The sequence below is a fragment of the Pecten maximus genome, chromosome 8, assembly GCF_902652985.1.
Source record: "Pecten maximus chromosome 8, xPecMax1.1, whole genome shotgun sequence".
Lineage (NCBI taxonomy): Eukaryota > Metazoa > Mollusca > Bivalvia > Pectinida > Pectinidae > Pecten > Pecten maximus.
The window spans coordinates 8,418,474-8,441,524 of record NC_047022.1 but is presented as its reverse complement, the minus strand read 5'-3'; the positions used below and the strand labels follow the sequence as shown (position 1 = coordinate 8,441,524).

Below are 23,051 nucleotides of genomic sequence, written 5' to 3'. Positions count from 1 at the left end.
AAACTGCATTCTCTCAGAGCACAGATTTAATTTTAGCTTTATAGCATGTCCGCCTGATAAGTAATGTGTTCTTGTAAATGTAGTTATTAAAAACAACAAGCTAAAAGTGAAAAAAAACCTGCTCCGTCTGAGTTATGTAGTACTATTTACATGTCATTTAGCATAAATACATTTTTTATAACGTTTATAGCTTGTTCTAGCGTTTGAACTTTTAATTAATTCTTTTGAATCCTAATTAACTGCAACTATCATAGGGTACACAGATTGTATTTGTTTGTGTTTCGACCGCGTGTTTCTTTAATAAGTACATATGTTCAAGATTCTATAAATGACAATGTTTGTTATTGTCCTTTGACGATGTTGTTTTATCAATCGATCAATGATATGGATAAGTATTTAACCCGGGACTGATATTGTGGTAATGAATCCGGATTAGCAGTCCAGTCAGCGTTGGATTTACGAAGAACAATACTAGTGGACCTTTCTATATTCCAAGGTATCCAGTTCTGTGAAGGTAACATTTTAGGTATATGGAATGATACAAAATGTAATAGAATGCGGCGTATTGTTGTTGATAGACACAGGATCAGCCGGGGTACAAGTATCTGTTCGTTTATATACGATATAACCGTGCTGTTTATAATGATTGTAACTGCAATGATTTTCTCTGTAACTCAGGTTACATCGGTGTAGTCTGGCTATTATCATTAAAATGTTAAACTTGATTTTGTAGAACATCGATATGTAAGTTTATCTGTAGAGACCAACCAACCAATTGTTTTCCCATAGACCTTAGTGTTAACGTTTTGGATTATTTCATTCAAATTCTTGAATTGAATATGACGATTATGGTTTATAACAAAAGTTTAGGATCTGATATAACACCTAATCAAAAAAAAAAGTTGGGTCCTTCAGCTCAAATTTTCTCCAGGGTAGCCATTTTGAAAATAGGTGAATTTCGCAGTAAAAATTCTCAAAAATCTTAAATGTTTACCTGTTTACTATTATTACGTGAACTTTTGGGGAAAAAAAACAATCGGACTTAAGAAATTTATATCAACATTTCTTATTGATAGTTACCTATCAGGCTACATATCTATTTTCTCACTTCATAACATACTGGCCAATCAGTGGCTGCCAGACATTTTGTCCTTGGCTCAACGTTCTATACACAGGGGCTGTTTCAAAAATATATTTTTTCAATTGGTTGGTTGTTCCCTATAGCATCTTTCACATTTTTCAAAAATAACTTTTCTGGAACAGGATAGAACCATAGGATATGCTATCAAAATATGCAGTGCCTGACTGCAAGTCTTAGGCTGGTAGGTTGATTCTTCTATTGGTACCGGATATGAAATTCTTAAGAGAAAACCACATTAAAATTGAGTTAATTTTGAAATGTAAATTTTAATATCTTGATAAGCTTTGAATTTAAAGTGATGGCTTTTAGTTAACAGCCAAGTATAGAAATCGTGCTACTCAGAAATATAAACAAATAAGATATAGAATAAAGATCAGGGGGAGATAACTCAATGTTATCTCCTCCACCCCCTAATTTCTGGTCTTTTTGTAAAAAATGAAGAAAAAAAGGCCGAACGAGAAAAAAAAATAGGAGTGGAGCCATTATTTAGATAAAAGAGTCGAAACACAGACACAGAACACGGAACCGGGCAAGTGACAACAAAAAATAACCAGATATATCACCAAACACTGAATTGGGGTAGTGACAACAGAACAACCAAACATATCACCGAATACCGAATCGGGATAGTGACAACAGAACAACCAGACACACACCCACACATTGAACCGGGGTAGTGCCAGCAGTACAACCAGCATACCACCGTACCCCGAGCCACGATATATACCGCTACAATTGAAATATAGAATGTATGTCCGTATCTGTCCGGTCTATGGTCCTCCTTGTAACACTACATGTGTCATATTTTCATCATCAATCCCCCCTGAATCTCAATTTCTCTCTAAATTCTGCTACAATGCCTCCAAGATGAGAATCCCGTCCGAAAATGTGCTAGTCGGTCCCATCATCTGGTTTCCAGGGACGCTAGATGGCACAAAATGTCATATGCGGTAGCTATATGTAGAGACCAACCAACCAATTGTTTTCCCATAGACCTTAGTGTTAACGTTTTGGATTATTTCATTCAAATTCTTGAATTGAATATGACGATTATGGTTTATAACAAAAGTTTAGGATCTGATATAACACCTAATCAAAAAAAAAAGTTGGGTCCTTCAGCTCAAATTTTCTCCAGGGTAGCCATTTTGAAAATAGGTGAATTTCGCAGTAAAAATTCTCAAAAATCTTAAATGTTTACCTGTTTACTATTATTACGTGAACTTTTGGGGAAAAAAACAATCGGACTTAAGAAATTTATATCAACATTTCTTATTGATAGTTACCTATCAGGCTACATATCTATTTTCTCACTTCATAACATACTGGCCAATCAGTGGCTGCCAGACATTTTGTCCTTGGCTCAACGTTCTATACACAGGGGCTGTTTCAAAAATATATTTTTTCAATTGGTTGGTTGTTCCCTATACACTCATCATTAAAGGAGTTTAATTCATAATGCGTAACATTGGTCAACACATTTTATCAACAAAATTTGCTATCTGTGTTGACAAAGTCCGCAAAATGTATACACGACTATTTTTTGCGATAGCCAAATGGTGCATTCTAGTCTACTTTTGCTCCACCGTTTTTCATTCATATTACCTATAATTAAGGATTAACTTGAATATTTTTTTGTTTAAATCTAAAAAAAAAACAAAAAAAAAACGAAGTGTACTCTATATCCAGCGCGAAGTGGTTTATGTTGAGAATACACTCCGTTTTGTTGTGTTATAACTCCATAACATACCAAATATATATTTAAATTATTTATTTTGATTTGATCTACAACGGGCAAACTATCTCTTTATTGATTGGCACTTTTCTGTTTACGCTGCTCCATCCGCCAATCAGAAGCGACGTTAGAAACGGCGATGTCATTTTTGTTTACGTAATGGACTGAAAACTTATATTTCTAAGCAAATGAAAATGCTTGCTACAAACAAGACTAAATTACCATCACATGAAAACAGGTCGTGCTTTTCTTTTGCACCACGCCATTAATATTTTGATACATTTTGTATTTCTTTTTGTCTTTGTTGCGTTTTCTCCAAGGCGTCATCACTATAGTCCCTTTCCTAAATGGAAGAACCAGCTGTGTTATGTAGTTTGATTATTTTTTTGCTCTAAAATATCTAACTCTTCATTTGCATTAAAGTATGATAAAATGTTCAATTCCTGACAAAAGTAACGCACTTCTGACAAGTCTTAAATGAGATTCATTGCATTCATCCTTGCTTCACTTTTAATTTGTAATAAAGTGTGGTAGTGGCTAATCTTCCTGTTCATATTTTGACAAATCGTATTTACTTCTTTTCAGAGAAGTGATATGGCTGCTTTGTCAAATCTTAGTTATCTCCATGTCCCGCCTGGTAGGCCCTACAACTACAACACAGTTACCCAGATAGCTCGGGAGAATGCTCGCTTACGTCCAAATCAGGAACTATTAATTATCAGAGAACTGGACGGGTCAAGGTATACTTTAACGAACGCCAGCCTGTATCAACAAGCTGAACACCTGGCAAGATATCTGGTGACACTGGGAGTCAAGAGAGGTGACATAGTAGGCCTGGTAGGTCCGAATTCCCTAGAGAAGGCTATTGGATCATTGGGAATAATGTTAGCTGGAGCTATTATATGGAATGCCAATATCAATCTGAAAACGGCACAAGATGTCATGGCACAAATTCAACTTCTACAGGCAAGAGTCATGTTGGTGGATTGTGGCAAAGACAACTGTTTTCTTCCCCCTGTCAAAGCTATGCTGGATCACTACACTGTTCAAACAGACAGCGCGAATGAGGACACTGATATCAAGGTTACATATCTCAGAAAAACAGATGATAACATGTCGGAAACTTTAGAACGCATACAATCACTTCAGCTGGATCAAATCGAACTGCCAATCATTTATCCAGAAGACGACGCGATAGTCCTCCCAACATCGGGGAGTACTGGAAAATCAAAGATTGTTCGCCATTCTCACTTCAGCCTTTATAAACTGCCCTCAAGCCAATACTCCGTGTGCGGCAAACTTTCACAAGGCTAATTTCAACGAAAAATTATTTGGCTGGATGTCGAAAATTGTTCCATATATTATCGTTCAAGGTCAACCCTGGGTAATGTTAGGGTCAGATGTAACAATGAATAGCGCTAATGCTGGCTTTATTTGGCAGATTTTGAGAGAAGAGAAATTGCACAGATGCATGGCTCCAGCCTTTTGTAATCAATGATTTACTGGACCTACCCAAATCTGTAACGGAGGACGGATTCAGGCTCCGCAGCATTGTCGTAACTGGTCAGATGATTGACAACTTCTACATGGGAGTCATAGGACGATTCTGTCAAAAACTGATGATAGTATATAGTTCTGTGGAATGCTTTCCATTAGCTGTTTACAGTTCTACTGATGTGAATGAACCTCTAAATGCAGGAGACGTTGGTAGGCCCTTTCCTGGAGTAGAAATCAGAATCGTAGACCATCAAGATATACCAATCGAAAAGGGAATGATAGGCAAAATTCAGGTCCGCTCACCATATGCAATGAAAAAATATGATAGAAATCCCGAGCTTACAAAGAGGGCTTTTACAGAAGAGAAATGGTACAGAACAGGGGATCTTGGTAATCTGTCACGAGATGGAAATCTCGTTATCGTAGGGCGAGAAGCTGATGTCATATCTAGAGGCTGTAAAACTATATACCCGGGAGTGTTGGAGTCTCTTTTAAAAGGGATGACGTCCATCAAAGACGTCTGTGTGGTTCCTGTACCTGATAAAAGACTACTTGAAGAAGTTTGTGCGTGTTTTGTGTCGTCCGGGCAGGTCAACCCAGAAGACGTGAAAAAGTTCTTCGAGCAGAAACTGTTCAAGGAGCAAACTCAGAACAATCTTAGCGAAATACCGACCTACTTTTTGCAGTTTGAAGCCTTTCCAGAGGTAGGAAATGGAAAATTTGATAGAAAAACAATACGTCGCGATGCAATTGCAAGATTGGGTCTGACTAAAGCACACGCCAGTATGAACAAGTAGCTTCTGATTGAAGTAACAATACAATGTGTCAACAACATCCACTGCATGTAAAACGAAGACCAATTATCAAGGTGTTGACATTGTACAGGTGTTAGTACATTTATTAGGGTATTTCATGCTTACATCAAATTATTGTATACAATTGTATAAATTGCCAATTTAATTTTTTTTTGAGATTTCTGTGAGGCAAAGTCGTTCATTGTTTTAACATTACTGCTAATACATGTTTATTTCATCTGAACAAAATCTCAATCAGTAAACGGAAAAGGAAAACTGTTTCCCGTAGCTTTAAACTGCCTTTTACAAATATATATCTTATTTGTCGAGCTACAAGTGTTAAATCGTTTGCGTATCAGAACCACGTTTTCATTATTTCTATGTACGCTATGTATGCTTCATTGCTGAGGGATGCTAGCAGTTCCTACTGAATTTGTATGTATTCAACTCTAAACATGAACATGTATCTATTCAACTCTAAACATGATCATGGATGTATTCAACACTAACCACGAACTTGTATGTATTCATCTCTGAACACGAACTTGTATATATTCATCTCTGAACACGAACTTGTATGTATTCATCTCTGAACACGAACTTGTATGTATTCATCTCTGAACACGAACTTGTATATATTCATCTCTGAACACGAACTTGAATGTATTCATCTCTGAACACGAACTTGTATGTATTCATCTCTGACTACGAACTTGTATGCATTCATCTCTTAACATGAACTGTTTTGCCAACTGACCTGGTGATCTGATCAGCTGTTTATCTTGGTAATCAAATTGTGCAAAATTCTGCAGTTAGCTGTTATTGAATTTCAAGTCATCAGAATTAAAATCAAAAAAATGAAGTGTAGTAAGGGGCGATAACTCTGTTATCGGTCCTTACGGACCGTGGTGAAGTATGGCCTAATTCGCTGATTTTGCCGGCTATTGTAGCGATATGAGCGTCGAAAATTGACAGATATAAGTTGGCTGACATTTTGCACCATTGTAAAACTCGGCTCGATCTAAGTTTGGGTTTTATCTGGTATCCCTGTGAAAAAACGCTTTTATGAGATATTTTGGTTAAACATGCCAATGGTTCTCTTTAGATCGCCCTCAAAATCCCAAAACAATCATGAAACATATATAATGCACATATAGATAGTTAAATGTTTCCTGAAGAAAACGGCCTGTTTAGTTATTCGGTATCTTTTACAGAACGGTCACAAGATTACCTTTGCAATGGCCTTTCGACCTTGTCAGTAATTTTCTCACTCGACCGGGGTTTTTTCCTATAAATAGACGGCTTGTTTTTATGACGTAAGACCGGACGTTTCCTTTCATTTAGCATGGATTCACAGTTGGGTCGGATTGACATATAAAGTTATTTAGTAATAAAATCAATATGGATCAACTGATTTTATATCTGTTTTGGGCAAGTCATCCTGAAGATGTCTTTCAAAGCCTGCATTAACATCCACAGGTCCGTTGAGATTGATGTTTTGGTCGGTTTGACCGTCTTGTCCGCATATATAAAAGAAAACTAGGGATAAAGCCCATCCTGAACTCATCGGGTATTGTCCCTGAAATGATTCCCCGACGAGTACCGGGTGGAATAACACCAACTTCACACTCGTTCATTTTAAAGACTTTTGCTGTTATTTGGGTGGATTGTATTACATTTTCCCGTCAGAACCAGACATTTTCAATATTATACCATATTGAAAGTTGATGTTGGAAGTTATAGCTGTTCTATCATGACCAATTTTATTGTTCAACAGCATCAGTATTTATCGTCAACCCAGACTATGGTTAATTTTCTTTCGATAACAAATCTAAACTCACAAGGACGCGTTCGTTGAAGATTTAGAAAAAGACGACGTTTAAATATGTTAAAGAACTGTTTGCTTGTTTAATGAAATTACGGTTTCGTTAGGTGATGCATATTTATGTTTTGATATCTTGATCAGCTGATATTTGTGTTTGCCAAGCTATAGAAACGTTTCTCATTTGATACTAATCTGAACAAATGAAATTAACAAAAACAAAATCAAAACACGACGTAGGCTACCGAGATTCAACTTTGCAACTACTGTTGGTTGTATATGTATTACCTAATTCAAAATTGTTTTTATTAAATTAAAATATTAGAATTTATAACGATTACATAGACTTTATAGTGTCCCAAGGAGAAGTGAAGTCTTATTCGGGGCAAGTCTGTCTTGTTACGTACTCGCACGAGAAAGTCTAACCTTATCGGTGAACATTTGTGCGGTTTTATAGAATCATTACAAGCATATGTAGCACAGGCGACTTATAGATTACTACGATTTCAATCAATTTTGTAGAACTATTTTTATTGAAACTACAGCGAACTGAAAGTTCCTTAAGTCCTATCACTGCACTACAGCTGACATATCAATTGATTAAAAATGAAAATATTGTTATGTATTTAGTATTCGGTCAAAGAGTCCGGATTTTAGTGAGTGTCATATTTGTGTATTAGATGTTGTCACGTGATTGAATAAAGACCTCATTCTCGGTGTGATACCCACATGTGTGTTGTCGTTTTGTCGTTTTGTCATGAACAGAACCGAATCCCACATTTAACATTTCTGGCCACGAGGATGCGATGCTAGCAGGATACACACGTCCAGTGAAATGTATGTACCTAAACGAAACGACTGTCAAGTTTCGGAACTCGAAGGGAGGTCAGTCGAAACCGATTAATATCCGATCGAGTGGTAAAAATTCAAAAACAAAATGGCGGCCAGGATAGGAAGGCTCGAACCATTTGATGAAAACATCGAGACTTGGGATTCATACAGTGAACGATTAAAACAGTACTGCCTTGTTAATGCAATAAAGAACGAGAATAAGTTCCCGACATTACTCGTTGTAATTGGCGGTCGTACGTACGGAATAATACGAGATCTCACAGCCCCAGATAAACCTGCTACGAAAACTTACGATCACTTACGACATTATCTAGAAATTATCTAAACATTGCCAATATTTATTTGGACATGTAGTTTCTTAGAATAAAATCACTAATAATTTGCTCTAGACTCTCACAGCTTCTTCTATAGCGTAACTTTATGGTGAAATGTAGCATGGATAATTCTTAGTCACACAAACAATCCTGAAAAATTGCCATGCTTTTATACTAAAAATGAGCTAATTGTGTCCTTCTGAAACATGCATTTTTTAAATGGATATAAAAACTTAACAAAATGTAAAATATCACTGTTTTACTTGATTTGCTATTGATGGACCCCTTGATAAATGATTCCCAAAAACCGAGGAATCAATGCTAAATCTCTCTAATAAGTCAATTATATCTTGAAAAAGTCTATAATTATAACCAATGAATCTCTTCCGAATATATCCATTTCGATCAGTTATAATCATCTTTGGCATTGAAGGTTTCATTCGAGTTGCTAAAGCATATGCATTTATTTTGTAATATGTATTAATTAGAGTGATCGGCATCAAATTTCGTAAATTTAATTCGTCATTCTTTTTTTATTCCCTTCTTTCGACATGTAATTAATTCGCCCTCTCTATAACAATCGTTCAAGGATCTAGCTACTGTTTTATCTTTTTTCCCAGGTTGTTTTTTAGAATTCAGAATTTTTAGTTTATTATCATTTAGAAGTTATCATCAAACTTTATATTCAGCATACCATATTTACTTTAATCATCTGACTTACTGACATTACTGATAATGCTGGAATTTATTTGCTTATGATGGTACTCACCCCTCGTCTATTCGTTTTACCGTAACTATGATAAACGTTAGCAAAATCGTATATCCCTCTATTCATTTGATAAAGCATATCCCTGTTTCTTGTAAAGAAGCTATTCAATTTTTTTCAGACAAAACAAAACATTCGTGTCAATTACATCATAATCTCTTATATTTATTTTAACTTTGTATCATTCTTTTTAGATTTTTTGTTGTCGGTTTCCTCTTCCGGCGTTGGTGGTTATCTCTGTTTTGTTTAACTTATATTCATTGTCCTGGTTGATGTCTGGATCTTCTATAGCTGACTTGAGGAAACGCTCCATTGGTCGATCCGTATTTCCTGTCCGGTGTACGATCCATTTTCCCTTTGGGTTAATGTCTACCGTTCCCTGCTTGCTTTTGTGCTTATCCTTCTTTTTCTTCTCTACTTTGTCTTTGTCACTGTTCTTTTCCATCTCTTTTTCGTTACTTTTATACGAGTCGTTCCCTGTAAAACCATCATACGTACTCACATTCATTCTGTTTGTGGCAAATTCCATAGCAGATATTGCACAGTCACCCTGTTGTGTGACATAAGATGTGTGTCCTTCTCATTTACATTGGTATTAAAACAAGTTTATTTTCGGAATTTTCGTCGTTTATCTTTGGATCCGTGATATATATTGTTGGTAAAATACCCGAGATGTTGATTTCAATATCTACACGTTTTTAAATTAAGTGCAGAAATCAATTCCCGGCGAATATATTTATATAAACACCAATGCGAAGTGTTTATTAATAAAAAAAATTCTGAACGAAATTGAATACCTAGTACTGGCTAGGACAACCGGGAAATATCATCCCCGTGAAAATTAACAGCTTAACAGTATCTCTACGACAATTTGAATTTTAGATAAAAAAAAAATCAACACCAGTTCTCTGCCCAGTAATTTATTTTTCAAAACGACGAATAATTTACGAAAAACATACCATAAATAATTCACAAAAGAAATTACAGAAAAGTAAGGATGTTAGATGATTTCAGGAATTTGACAGAGTAGTTATCTTAAGATATATTTTGTGAATAACCAATATCAAAAATCCTAATATTTCAAGTCTGAATATGTAAAGCATTTTTAAATTGTGTTCTTTTCTGTGACCAGGGCCCATATTCATAAAAAAGCTTAAGTTAAGTATTTACTTAATTCAAGGTTTTATCTTAAGTTGTATTCACAAAACTACTTAAGCATAAGTATTACTTAAGTTTTTACTTAAAGTTAAGTAACGTCATGAGGATATTTATTACTTTGTTGTATTCAATCATTTAAAACAAGATGTAAAGGTTTGAATCGAAGATGGAGGAGTCAATCTCACTGTCGTTAAGACCCATTACGAAGTCAATACTACAACGACACGGAGCAATTGTAGTTAATAAGGAACATACCCACATACCAATCAAATTTTATTTAGATAAAACTTCATTTTTGTTTCTCTTGCTGACTTTGACAAACCAGAAATACTGCCTCAAAGTTTTATTGTATCTTTTATTCATTAATTTGAAAAATGTTTTAAGTAAAGGTTGATTGTTGTGACAGTTCTAGCATGTTTGGGGAGCGGGATTTTACAGATCGTACAATGTGACTAGAGGTTTGATATGTACATTTCAACTTATGTTTGGTTTAGTGGAAATCAACTAAAACGTACTTGTTGTCCTTGACTCTACGATGAACACGCTATGTGCATTTTTGGCCTGAACGCAGAGGTTAGTCTAATTTTCATGCATTCTTCTGGCTCTCTCCTGATTAATGCATTTGAACTGTTCAATATGTCGGCAACCTGAACCCACGCTTGCCTATTTGCCGATGCCGACAGTCTGTCCTTAAATCGTCCACGTATGACATGTATTCTTTCACTTGTAAACATGTACTAGCCTCACCATCACCAGACATTCATCCTTTGTCCAGTTTGGTCATCTCGTCTTTTTTGCTGTTGCTATTTCCGGATTCTGATCGTTTTGGAGTGCCAGAAACGCCAGTGCCAAATTTCACGTTTTACGAAAAACGTCACGCAGCTACTTAACAACAACATAGCAACTACATGTAATACTTAAATATTTATACTTAGCTAAGTATGCACTAAGTAAATACTTAAGTCGTTTATGAATAGCACTTAATTTCTAACTTAAGTTTTATTTAACTAAGTAAATAGTCAAACTTAAGTATTTAACTTAAGATTTTTTTATGAATATGGGCCCAGAAGTACATATTAAGGAAATCTATTCAATTATTACACACAAAAAATCACACTAGTTTAAGCGACTGTGCCATGAAAATAACGAATCTGTATAAGACATCAAACAGTTGGTCACCCATAAACCTAATGAACATTTGTGGAACGCATATAAACGAAGTAGCAATGACCACAAATTTCGTTAAAGCCTGTGGCTATTGTAGGGAACGGATATACTACATGTTCAGCGGCATTCAATCCAGATTAGTGCAGAAACTCTTCTTCAGCATACTTTCGACCGTGAAGACAAAAGAGATACTATACTATCGGGCATTTAGCTGGCATAAAAACAGAGAACAAATGCAAGAGCAGGTGGTACTAGACCCTCCTTTCGTCACCGTAGCTCGTTCCGATAACGGTCACATAATGTAGAATTCAATCTCACCGTGTTGTCCATGAGCTAAGGAGAGCAACGATTTTTTTGCCATTTTGCCATAGTTTGAGTTGCTCGCTCGGGTATAAAATTGGATTTTCCCAAGTCTTTTAATATGTTTTGAACTATGGTGGGGACATGTGTTGAATTCAATTTCCGTCAAAACAGGGCATTCGATTATCTTTTGGTTATGGGGTGCGCCTAGATGTCATTGAACAAATTCACAACAGTTTCTGAGCATCTAGCATTTGGGAACTGGGCACAACTCCCATCTCATTGCGATATCTGTGGTGAAGCACCACGGCAGTCCGATATCAGGAGTTATCCGACAGTAATTGTGGAAGTCACTTCTATCTTCGAAGTAGGCATGAATGTGGGGTGTCTGCTGATCCCATCGTTGGCATGTTCTTCCGGTTTTCGTACATGTCACGTTACCATCATATTCAGTGGTTGTGTAACAGTCCTTGGCTGGAAATAAGATAGAGATAAAGTAATATACAGAGAATGTATAATCATCTTTCATTGAATATACACATGCTTACATTTTGTATTATGATATAACAATGATATTTAATATAAATCATATATCTGACAACAAGTGCAATACAAAGTATTGAAACTCTTACTAATGCATGCAAAGATTATTTTTACGAAGGCATAATATTTTTTTTTTTTAATATTTTTTTTTTTTTAATATTTTTTTTTTTTTTTACAATTTTCTGAAGCTCAAATATTGCTCAAGGAGTATACAAATGACACATATGTACATTTCCATACCAATTGCGTGTTATATATTTGATACTAATTGAATTCAACTGCATTGCACAGCTGCTTCGTTCTTGTGTGACCTATAAGTGCTTATGGGTTAAAGTATCTAGGAGGCTATCGGGGAACTAAAAACGGTCAAAAGATGCCAAACCTGGCAAGCAAGGTTTAATCGTGATATAGTAAGTGTTATACTTTTCAATATATGATCTTAAAAAAACGCCAAGCACATATTCTGAACTATTCAAATGAGTGAAAATGTTTCCTGGAGGTTTCGAAAACCTTGGGGACTTAATTCCACTGGCTTATTCTACCACACCTGCAATCTCAAGCTGTTTTTCCATAGACACATAAAATATTAGCACCATTCAATACGAAATGAGAGTTTCGCAAAATAGTGTTTAGGGATTTTACATGTTAAGGTTATCTGTGTTCGTATCAATTCATACAAGTACATTTGTATATCAGTATATTAACAATACTTTCTAAAATGTGAAAAGGTTAATTGTAACTAAAGGAATATATAGTATAGTTTTGCTGGATACGTATTTTAACTTAAAAATACTAGGGATGATTACTATGTCGTGAACCTCGTATTGAAGGAGATACTCGAGAATATTCTTTTTAAGTCCTACTATTCTCTGACTATATAGGGCTGTGTACCCAAGGACTGGTCTCATTTGGTTCGTTTATATCGACGAGGTAGCACTCCAAAGTAAACTAGACAAGCGGCTTTTGCAAAATGGACAACATCGGTTAGAGTTTGGGTTAGGGTGAAAGAGTTCGTCATTGCCATGGCTGCCATTCACGATTGTGGCTTTAAAGTGATTGAGCAGTCGCCTTATTCACATGATCTCGCTCCATCAGACTTTCATCTATTTCCAAAACAAAAAAACCCAGCTGTTTTAGGCACCTTTAATCCTAACCCTAACATGCAATTGATGACTTTCTGAAGAGCCAAGAAAAGGGGTTCTATAAAGTGGCATTGAGGCCCTTAAACACCGCTGGCAAACGTGTATAGATAATGAAGAAGATTATGTTGAAAAATAATACTATATGGCCAGCAAAATTTAATCCTTCAATATGAGGCACACAACCTATCAATTAGCACCGTAACATATGCATAAGCATTTCCTCTTTATGACGACGTGGCGTTAATAAAAACAACTTGGAAAATCGCTAAATGTCAGATAAAATGGTGTTTGGTGCCTTTTTGTCTCCTAGAGAGAACATAAATCTTCTGAAGTGGGTTCCACCTCATACGATAGCACCACACGGATTATGGCAAAACGGTTCATTTATCACGGTTGTTTATACACAAATAAGATTTTAAAATAGCAAACAAACATCTGAATACCTGAACAGGAGATATTAGCGCCAGGCGTCCACTCTTCTACTCCTATACAACGTGTGAATGGACAGTGGTCAGCGGGCTCCTGATCACCGAGGCTTGGACAAGTGTAGATTGCCCTATAAGGGTCTCCCTCGTAGATACGTGTGATACCATGCGGGACAGACAGAGGAGGTGGGAACCCACATCCATTCGGTATACCTATATCAGAACATATAATATCATTGACGCTAAATGAAAGCAAGTTTCACAAATAACAAGATGGCTAGTATGCATGCATTCTTTGTTAAAACTTCAGCAGGCCATTGTTATTGCGTAAGTATTTTTGCTTATTTGTCTCTTTTTATATATATTTTTTGATCGCTTTTAGGTCACATGGGATTAAGTGTCAATGGCTTTTGGCAATCACCTTTTGTCCGCCATCATTGGTTTTCTGTTCTCCGTCGTCAACTTTCAGGAACCTCAGAACCGTTTTCAATGAAGTTTTGCAGAAACCTTTCAAAATTGCAAATTAGGTGGTCCCTATTTCGAGCAGTCATAGGTATGCGATAAAAAGTATCAAATTGCCTGAAATTTCACAAATCTTCATAAAGGATTCAAATATCCAAAGGTTTTAAAGTGCATATGCCTTACCAATTTTTTAATCCCGTGACCCCGGGGTATGACATTCCTCAATGAAGGGGTTAAATTTGACAATAGTTATATTTATAATATATAAATTGCCACATCATTCAAATTGGTTAGAAAAATCAGGTGGTAATTTGATTGTATTCACACATCGGCCGAACGGCTGATGGACTTGGTCAAAATGATATCTCGTTCCTCTTTGTAATCATTAAATGATTGAAATAGATATTTTCGATGGCCAATGTTTGATATTCCTTAATATGTTGCAGGATGTTTCGGCAATGAATATTACACCCTATCCTTATTCCCTAGTTTTTCATTGCCCGTTTAAATAAGGCATGTCAAAAACAGCGAAGAATACCGAAGCTGCAAGTCAATCTCAATGTATATTAAGCGATGGCAAAATATAAGAAATATATATTTATATTGAAACAAAAATAAGAGAGAGAAAAGGATGACAAAGACAAACGTAGACAAGAGGATTAATTTTAATACAAACATGTGTCAAAGTGCAGCGTAACGTTTCAGTCTCTTGTATAACTGTTTTACCTACTGGTGATTTACTGAGGTCGAGACCTTTTTCTTTTTACATATATACAAAACAAATATTCAAATAATGAAATTATAATAGCGGATGGATTTCACCGCAGAAAGTAATGAATTTTGGTTTCCGCTGAGATATTTCATTTCTGAAATCCTTTTTCATTTGGTGCTATTGATCCATACGTGTGTGCAATATAGGCGACTAATAATGTTTGTGCGACCCAGTAACCGGATTATAGTTGTCTTCCGAGGCGATTTTTCTTTTTTTTTTGTGAAGGAAGTAGTGTAACAATGGAGAGTATAGGCCACCGAGCTAGTCTGAGATAGAGTGTCAGCTTAGAGAGCGAAATGTTTCGAGTTCGAACGCAAAAATGGTCGAATTACCAAATTCACCCTCGAGATTATTGAAATATTTTTTTAACTGGTAAAAGTTTGTTGTACAATGTAAGGCATATACATTTAAAACAAATCGCAAGGAATTATGCATTGTCTATGGCAACGTTCTTGCAACATTACAGGTCACGAGAGCATAAATGTCCCTATTACCTGAAGCGCATGTCAGCCCAGGAGCACTCCACGTGTTTGTTTCGGGGTCGCAATATGAATGTCTTTCTCCGCGATTATAGCCAACTCCAGGTGGACAATGGTAAGTAGCGACAGGGAGTCCATCGGTCCTATCAATTGTGATCGTGTTGGCTCCATATGGTGGTGGTGATCCAGTACAAAAATCTGTAAGGTCAAGCAGTATCGTACGGAATGATAATGAGTTTGGTCATCAAAACAGATAGGGACGAGATTGTGTAAAATTGATTCATATTGATCAGATTAAGCTTAAACTGTAAACCGATATTCATTTTCTAATTTTCTTATGTATTTCAATCTCAATATCACTGGCGGACACATCTATACGCGGGACTTTAATATGATATAAGGTTTAAACTATTGTTTCCGTCGTGTGTTCTGTGTTATTCCCTCTTGTGTCCCTTTTGGCCAATGAGCTGAGTGATCATCAATATACATGTAGGGAAGACTTGCTCACTGTGGTTAACGTACAAAAATATTTAATGCTACATTGTACCTCCTGTTAGCCCTATCCTGCAGTAGGGCGTCGGAATCGTACCTGTTGCCACAATTGCATTACATACATTTTGCTCTTGGTGCCTTCGGTATAATGCTTCAGTGAGGAAACACTATTAAGCCACTATCAGTTCCTTGCTGAATCCAGGAGGCAAACGCGAACATCCCCCCCCCCCCCCCCCCCCCCACCCCCCAACACACACATACAAACAACAACACATCTATCACATGCATGCAGCTCGCAAACAGGCGAGGTCGTCCTAAAGTAACCGAAGTTCTTGATATGACATTAAGTGATATAGCATCAAAGATTTTTGCTCTTGAATAGCTATTTCCGGGTTTTAGTATAATAGACCGGAAAACAAAATGTTATGAGTCTGTGATTTGACATTCCTGTTAAATGCCTTTTAAGATGGAACATTTCAAATAGGCGCCGTACAAGGTTAATTAAACATATAACACAGTTACAGGGTTTTAATACTTTCTAATAATAAATTAATGCAAATAGTATTTCGAAAATAAAATTCACAATACAAAAATATACGTACCGTAATAAATACAGAGAAATTCGTTTGACTTCTTTCCAACACATTTCTCGGCTTCTGTACATGTGTGAAATCGACAGTCACCGGCGTATTCCTTTAACATACAATGTAGGTTTTTGGTTTTTATCGTTGACATTACTTTAACTTTTTCAAGATTTCTTTTGTTCTTGTTTAATTCGGTGTATTAATGTGGGCTACACTTTCTGATAGAGGACAATTTTACCCAATACTTCACTGATAAAAATACATTCTACTGCATTAAAATGTACCTTTGGTATGGGAAATTGTGTTAGCATCCCAGATTTGCACCGGTATGTATAATTTTCATTTTGTAGTAACTACAGAAACTGCAGAAAAAAAGGAATTTCTAAATGTAATGTCTTCGAATTCCTTTATGCTCTCAATGCAACCGTTGTATATTTGCTTTAACATATACAACGACAGTTGCTGAATAAAAATGTTTTAGTTGTTTGCTTAGTTAGATGTTTAATATTTGATTTTTTTCTTACCCACGGAATATCAGCGGCATCAATCGTCATTCCACCCGATGACGCCTCTAAACCACCCTCTTCAGAATCTTTCAGCTTCAGCTCACACCTCAACAAATCGGGATACATATTCACAGAATTACATATTGGTAACGTCAGGCATTCTTTCATACACATTATTGGAGAGGTGACGTTAAAAGCTCGGAAGATGTTACCACTGACCACCATATTCTTCTTCGGTAAAGGTGGCTCCTTCATTAAACATGTCGCCGATATTGTTGTGAAACAATTACACAGTAAAATAGTTAAAATCCCGGAGTAAGGAAAACATGCCATATTGTTATAGTTCAAAACTTCCATTTGCCTGCTCTTCCTATCATCGTAGTACATCCAGTATTCCCCGATGCTGTTCCAAATAAATTTCATAAAAAAAAAGCTAAATCAACCCTCGGAACAAATCAGTATTCAATCTTCATGAGATTAATATCTGGTAGAAAGATCACGAATTTGTATGCAGCTGGGTATATCAAGCTCTTAGAACTTCCTTTTAGGTGTAACGAAGGTAAATCCTTTCTCACATAATGTTAGTACATCATTTTGATTTGCATAGAATTTTCCGTTTGTGTGGCTTTCCTTTAGTGGTGATTGTTGTCGTTTAGTTGAGAAATTTAAATACTCCATTCTAGTACTCTCTTGTCATGGCAATTTGTATATAAGTCTATGATAATTTTCCCCCCCGGTTCTCGACTTTTTTTCAAGAATTATTCACTCAGAATCCGATTGTTTGTTTGTTTTTGTTTAGCGTCCTATTAACAGCCAGGGTCATTTTTAAGGACCTGTCAGGATATGGAGGTGGAGGAAAGCCGGAGTACCCCGAGAAAAATCACCGACCTACGGTCAGTACCAGGCAACTGCCCCACACTTGGGTTTCAAACTCACCACCTAGAGGTGGAGGGCTAGTGATAAATTGTCATGATACCTTAACCACTCGGCCACCGCGGCTCCACTCATGACAACTCGTGAAGCTATTCTGCTTCTGTTAAAGGTTTAGATGACAAGGAACAGAAATAGATCTTTATAATTAAATTTTAATGTTTGCTCTAAACCTCTGATGGATTTGCCCCAATATAACGAAGTCGATATTCAATGTAAATGGTTGGCTTGGGAAAACAGTAAAAGCATTTTCCTTAACTTTTGTTACCTAATAAATAATTAAACAGACTTTATTTGTAGTAGGAATTTTTAGAGGTAGAGTACTGTTGTTACACAGCAAAATAGTCTTTTTATTGTGAAAAGCCCATTGTGATATACAACTTTATAATAATACAACCTCCTAACAGAATATCATCTAGGTATATCTACGGATATATTCATGATTATGTAAGTTGGAATATTGCTAAAAAAAAGTGTAAAATATAGACTGTTTGGTACTGTTTTCAATAATATTTCCTTCTTCTCAATTCTTGAATATATTTTGTTTATGATTCATTTAGGTGCTACCATATGTTTATAACCAATTACTGATGATACAATTGATATTATAGTAGTTAGTCTGTATAAGCAATTTTGTTTTTAATTACTCTATTAACTAATACTAATTTTTACTAATATATCCAGTTCCTTAATTGACAAGTGTAACCCCAGTCTATCCAGCGTCTGTCGTCCATGCTGTCAAAGTGAATCAGTACATCCACATGCAATAAAGGATTTATCATAATTATCCTTACCCTTACCACAATTACAGTCTTCGTTTAATTTAAAATTCCATCTTTACAGAAATACCATTCGGAGTACGCTTTTCGTCATTCTCTATTATAAGCCTAAATACAGAAAAACAAAGTTTGAAAATGTAATAACAGATGTATTTACTATTTTATTTTATCCTTCCACGCATCAAAGGAATGTGTAACATCTGGGTTTTTTTTATTCCGTGCTATGTTATAAAGGTCCTTTCTTATTTATATTTTCTATTGCGCCATTTTTTGTGTAACTTTTGATTTATTTTATTTTCAAAACTTGTTTTAAATACAGTGACATTAATAGTTAGTTCGTACTAAATACTAACCCATTTACACCAAATCTGGCTCCCATATAGTCATATTTCTCATACCATATAAGTTATATAAAAATATTCTTGGTGACTCTATAAAAAAGTTGATATTTATTTTTTTATAATATTGTGAAAAAAAGAAAGAACGAAAAGCTGATGATAGGACAGAAGTGAGAAAGAAGAAAAGGAAAGATAAAGGCAGCTCACAGAAAAGGTATATCATGGAAGGGAATCAAAAGTGAGTCAATCTAGGTTAGATCACAAGATAGTTACTGACTAGTTAAAATTTCAATAGTTGATGAAGAATATGACAAATTTTAACCAATTGCGTCAGGTTTTAGTCAATATCTAAAAGTTTAGTCCATTTCTTTCATTTCATTTACAAAAATTTGTAGATACGGACTCCTTTACCATATGAAATACATTTTTGAACCACATAGATTTCTTTTATCACATTTACTAGAGCCATTACAGAGAGAGTACAGGGTATAGTTCTGGCTCTTTAGAGATAAGACTTAATTAGAAGAACAATGTCATTATTTACACGATTGTAAATGCCTGTATTATTTACCATTCCAAATAATAATGTTTCTTTATAAATTAGTAATGTAATTGTTAGTGCATCTAAAAATCTTTCAAGACTTGCCAGAAATGTCTGGACATACTCACATTCCAGAACTTTTGCACGATTGTTGCCCTTTCTCTATTACAAAAGTTACAATTAGATTTGTTAGATGATACTTTGTTATATACGCATAGGAGTTTGTTGTTGGAATGAGGTGGTAAACCTTGAACTGTAGCCAGTGGAGTTTAGCATTTTGAGTTGTACGAAAGGAAAATAATGTATTATATTTTCCATTTCACTTTATCATAGTCAAAGATATTCCTCCACTTTTCAAAAGAAAATGGTAGAAGTCCAGCGACTCTTTTTCTTAAGGATTAACTCAAGATGTAGGGGAATATTAGGAAAAATCAGTGTTATACTTTGAGCAGTCTGAAGTATTTCATAGTGCTTTGGATTACTCCATAATACTGTATATACTTTGTTATTGTGCCAAACAGTTTTATGAAAATTATAAAAACAGAAAGTTGCATTGTCTTTTATCAAATTATTCACACTTATAACTGCTGCATTGCACCGGTTTTCATTAAATATAGGCTGGTTATTTGTAACAATATTTTTGTTTTAAGCATCCATTCCTCCTCATCATTAATATTTCTAACAGGATTTATATCTAATTTAAAGATGATACAAAGCCTAGAATACATCTTCCCAGAAAGTGTTGGCTATGTGAAGATAATCATTCCTAGGTTTAAATAGAAGCTGAATGTCTACATTTTTTTTCCTTCAGAATTCCTTAACAATAACCTAAAATTATCCATCCTATCTTAAGAGCTTCTATACGATTTTGTAATATTTGTTTGTACAATTACTTCTCTCTTAACTTTGTCAGTTTTACTTTTCCATATTTTTTTCATTTTTTTTTTACCATAGCTCAGTTTGGGTATATTTCAAAGGTCTATATGGAATTCGAGTTCTTAAAGATTAAAACGTTCAATCCCCCATTTTAAGTTTCGTTCAGGTAAAAGTTCTTCCTCACTATATTTCTTACTCCCTATCCATACAATTTTTTTAGTTTTATTCAAGTTGATTTTAGACTTGAAATTTGTTTATATGCTGTTACTTTCTCCATTGATTCCCGAAGAGAGCAATCTGACCCGTCTAGTATAAGGGAAGTATCATTCGCATATTGCGAAAGAAGTATCGGATAATTAGCAATATCTATTTACAGAGAATATATAAATATGGTGCAGGCGGGTCCCCTTGACGAAAACCACGTATAATCTGAAAAATGAAGACAGATTTCCACCTTGATTTATAGGAGAACACGCATTTCTTTGTAAAACTTTTGCCCAAATGATTTCCAAATCTAAAATAAAAAGAACGCAATCAATACATTTTCATGAAGCTGAATCAAACGCTTTTCTTATATAATCTATCCTGAACATCATTCAAGGAATATTATGGTTTTCGGTATATTGCATAAAGACATAAATGAGTTTTTTTCACGTTTGTATCGTCCCAATAAAACAGTTTGTCTGGTCCGAGTTTATTAGTTCACCCAAACAATTTTCATTCTATTAGCTATAAATCCTGGGGTTATTTTTTACACAGTAATAAATAAAGATATTGGTCGCCAGTTCTTGGTAAATTGTCGGGGTTTATCACCCAACGACAAATGCAATCATACCTTCCCTCCGATTAATAGATAACTGATCATTAATTAGTAGACAACAAACTTCCCCGAATCTTTCCAAAAACATTTTAAAATCCTATAGTGAACCCATCAGACCCGGGACTTATGTATTCTTCATGCTTTTCATAATTGTAAGTGCAATTTTAATATTCACACAACCCTTCAACAATATCGCTTATATGTACCATATAAGATTCAATATAATTTTTAAGGCATAACGTTTTGCTGTTAATAGTTATGTATTTTTCCCCAAATCACTTGTTCTATTTCCCTGTAACTTTTATCTACACAATCATACGACTGTATTCTGTATCATCAACTTAGTTCATCCAAATAAAATAGGGGTAATTCGTGCTTCTTTTGAAAAGTTTTTAAGAACCTGTGTTCCCTTTTAATATTCAACAACCTTTCTCTTTCTCCTAGTTTTTAAGTAATATATCTAGACGTATTATTTTTCCATCTTTATCCTTTTTATAACCTGATTTTATTTTTATTCGTCACGACGAAATTTGTCTCTGTTTACCCGTATTTAATTTCAAACTTCTGCGAACTCCTTTTCAACGTCCCTATGCCTCATAAAAAATCCTCTCATCAGCTGGGATGTTTTTACAAAGTTATTATTTATGTTAGCAACATCAATATTTCGTAATTTAAACCCCAAAAGTTGGGCATCTTTTACAAACAAATAAACAAGAGAGGGGACATCCTTGTCTAATACCACTAATACCCTAATATCAATTTGTGTAGCATCCTGTTAACCAAATATTGCTCTTCACACATTCCCTCCTATCAGTATATAATCTTATAAACCGATTTATAATTAGGGCCCCCATAGTAATCAGGTTGTCCGTCCGTCCGTCTGTCCGTTTTTTTTTCTTTTGCGCCAAATTATTGACAAGAGTTGGAGGATTTCGGTGAACATTGGTACATAATGGTATTTAGAGGGAAGCCAAACACAATGGTACCACCTACGAAACCGTCTGTTGCCATGGTAACAAATGGTGGTTTCTGATTAGTTGAAATTTCGATATTGTTCGATTTCGGTGAAAATTGGTACATAGTGGTATTTAGGGAATCCAAACACAATGGTACCACTTATGAAACCGTCTGTTGCCATGGTAACAAATGGAGGTTTCTGATTGGTTAAAATTATGGGGAATTTTCGAGTTGATTTTGGGAAAAAATCAGGCTAAAACGCATTGAGAATGGGCTTTCTGACGTGTCAGTGTTATAGTTATCCCAAAAAACATTTTTGACAAACTATCAAACATGAATTTCCACTCGATGGTATCAAAGGCCTTTGAAAGGTTTAATAATACTAGAACCTGTGTTAAATTTCTCCGAAAAGTCAATTTTTTCCTGAATCAGTAAAATATTGTAACCGATGAATCTATTCCGACTATAGCTGATTTGAGGAGACGCTCCATTGGCCCTGTGTAACTTTTTCCGTGCTGCCTGTCCGCTATACGATCCAATTTCCCTTTTGATTCATGTCTACCGTTCTTTGCCTGCTTGTTTCTGTACTTATTTTTTTAATCTTCTTTACTTTGTCTTTGTAACTGTTCTGCTCCGTCCCTTCTTCGTTACTGTCTGACGAGTTTTTCCTTGTAATACCATGTTATTCTCATTTCCTTCTTACATTCCTTTGCCCTGCAGGTAGGGCGTAAGAATTGTAAGAGTTGTCAGTATAATGTGACCGGGTGGGGTGTGCTGCTGGGTGTCTTCGGCAGTATGCTTCAGTGAGGTAGCACTTTAAATCGGCAAAAGTTCCGGCCTATCACAAAGAGACTTTACACGA

The 23,051-nt window shown here is 35.4% G+C and overlaps 2 protein-coding genes across 2 annotated transcripts; one reads left to right on the top strand and one right to left on the bottom strand.

Moving 5' to 3' along the window:
* The first annotated feature begins 3,467 nt into the window (after window positions 1–3,467).
* Window positions 3,468–5,167, top strand: LOC117332094 (polyketide synthase PksJ-like). The gene is made up of 2 exons (XM_033890979.1): window positions 3,468–4,167; window positions 4,572–5,167. Exons 1-2 carry the CDS (start codon window positions 3,468–3,470, stop codon window positions 5,165–5,167), a joined length of 1,296 nt encoding a protein of 431 aa, XP_033746870.1.
* A 5,979-nt stretch (window positions 5,168–11,146) lies between these two features.
* On the bottom strand, window positions 11,147–17,074 carry LOC117332093 (plasminogen-like). The gene is made up of 5 exons (XM_033890978.1): window positions 16,967–17,074; window positions 16,461–16,551; window positions 15,382–15,564; window positions 13,672–13,866; window positions 11,147–12,017 (listed from the first exon to the last, which is right to left on the bottom strand). The coding sequence occupies exons 1-5, from the start codon at window positions 17,072–17,074 to the stop codon at window positions 11,791–11,793; spliced, it is 804 nt and encodes a 267-aa protein (XP_033746869.1). The 3' UTR covers window positions 11,147–11,790.
* Window positions 17,075–23,051: the final 5,977 nt, after the last annotated feature.

Coding starts and splice junctions, on each gene's coding strand:
- LOC117332094 (XM_033890979.1), top strand. CDS start 3,468: ATGGCTGCTTTGTCAAATCTTAGTTATCTCCATGTCCCGCCTGGTAGG. Junction 4,168..4,571: donor AAGCCAATACTCCGTGTGCG/GCAAACTTTCAC, acceptor CTCTAAATGCAG/GAGACGTTGGTAGGCCCTTT.
- LOC117332093 (XM_033890978.1), bottom strand. CDS start 17,074: ATGTATCCCGATTTGTTGAGGTGTGAGCTGAAGCTGAAAGATTCTGAA. Junction 16,552..16,966: donor ATGCCGCTGATATTCCGTGG/GTAAGAAAAAAA, acceptor TGTATGTTAAAG/GAATACGCCGGTGACTGTCG. Junction 15,565..16,460: donor ATTTCTCTGTATTTATTACG/GTACGTATATTT, acceptor TTGACCTTACAG/ATTTTTGTACTGGATCACCA.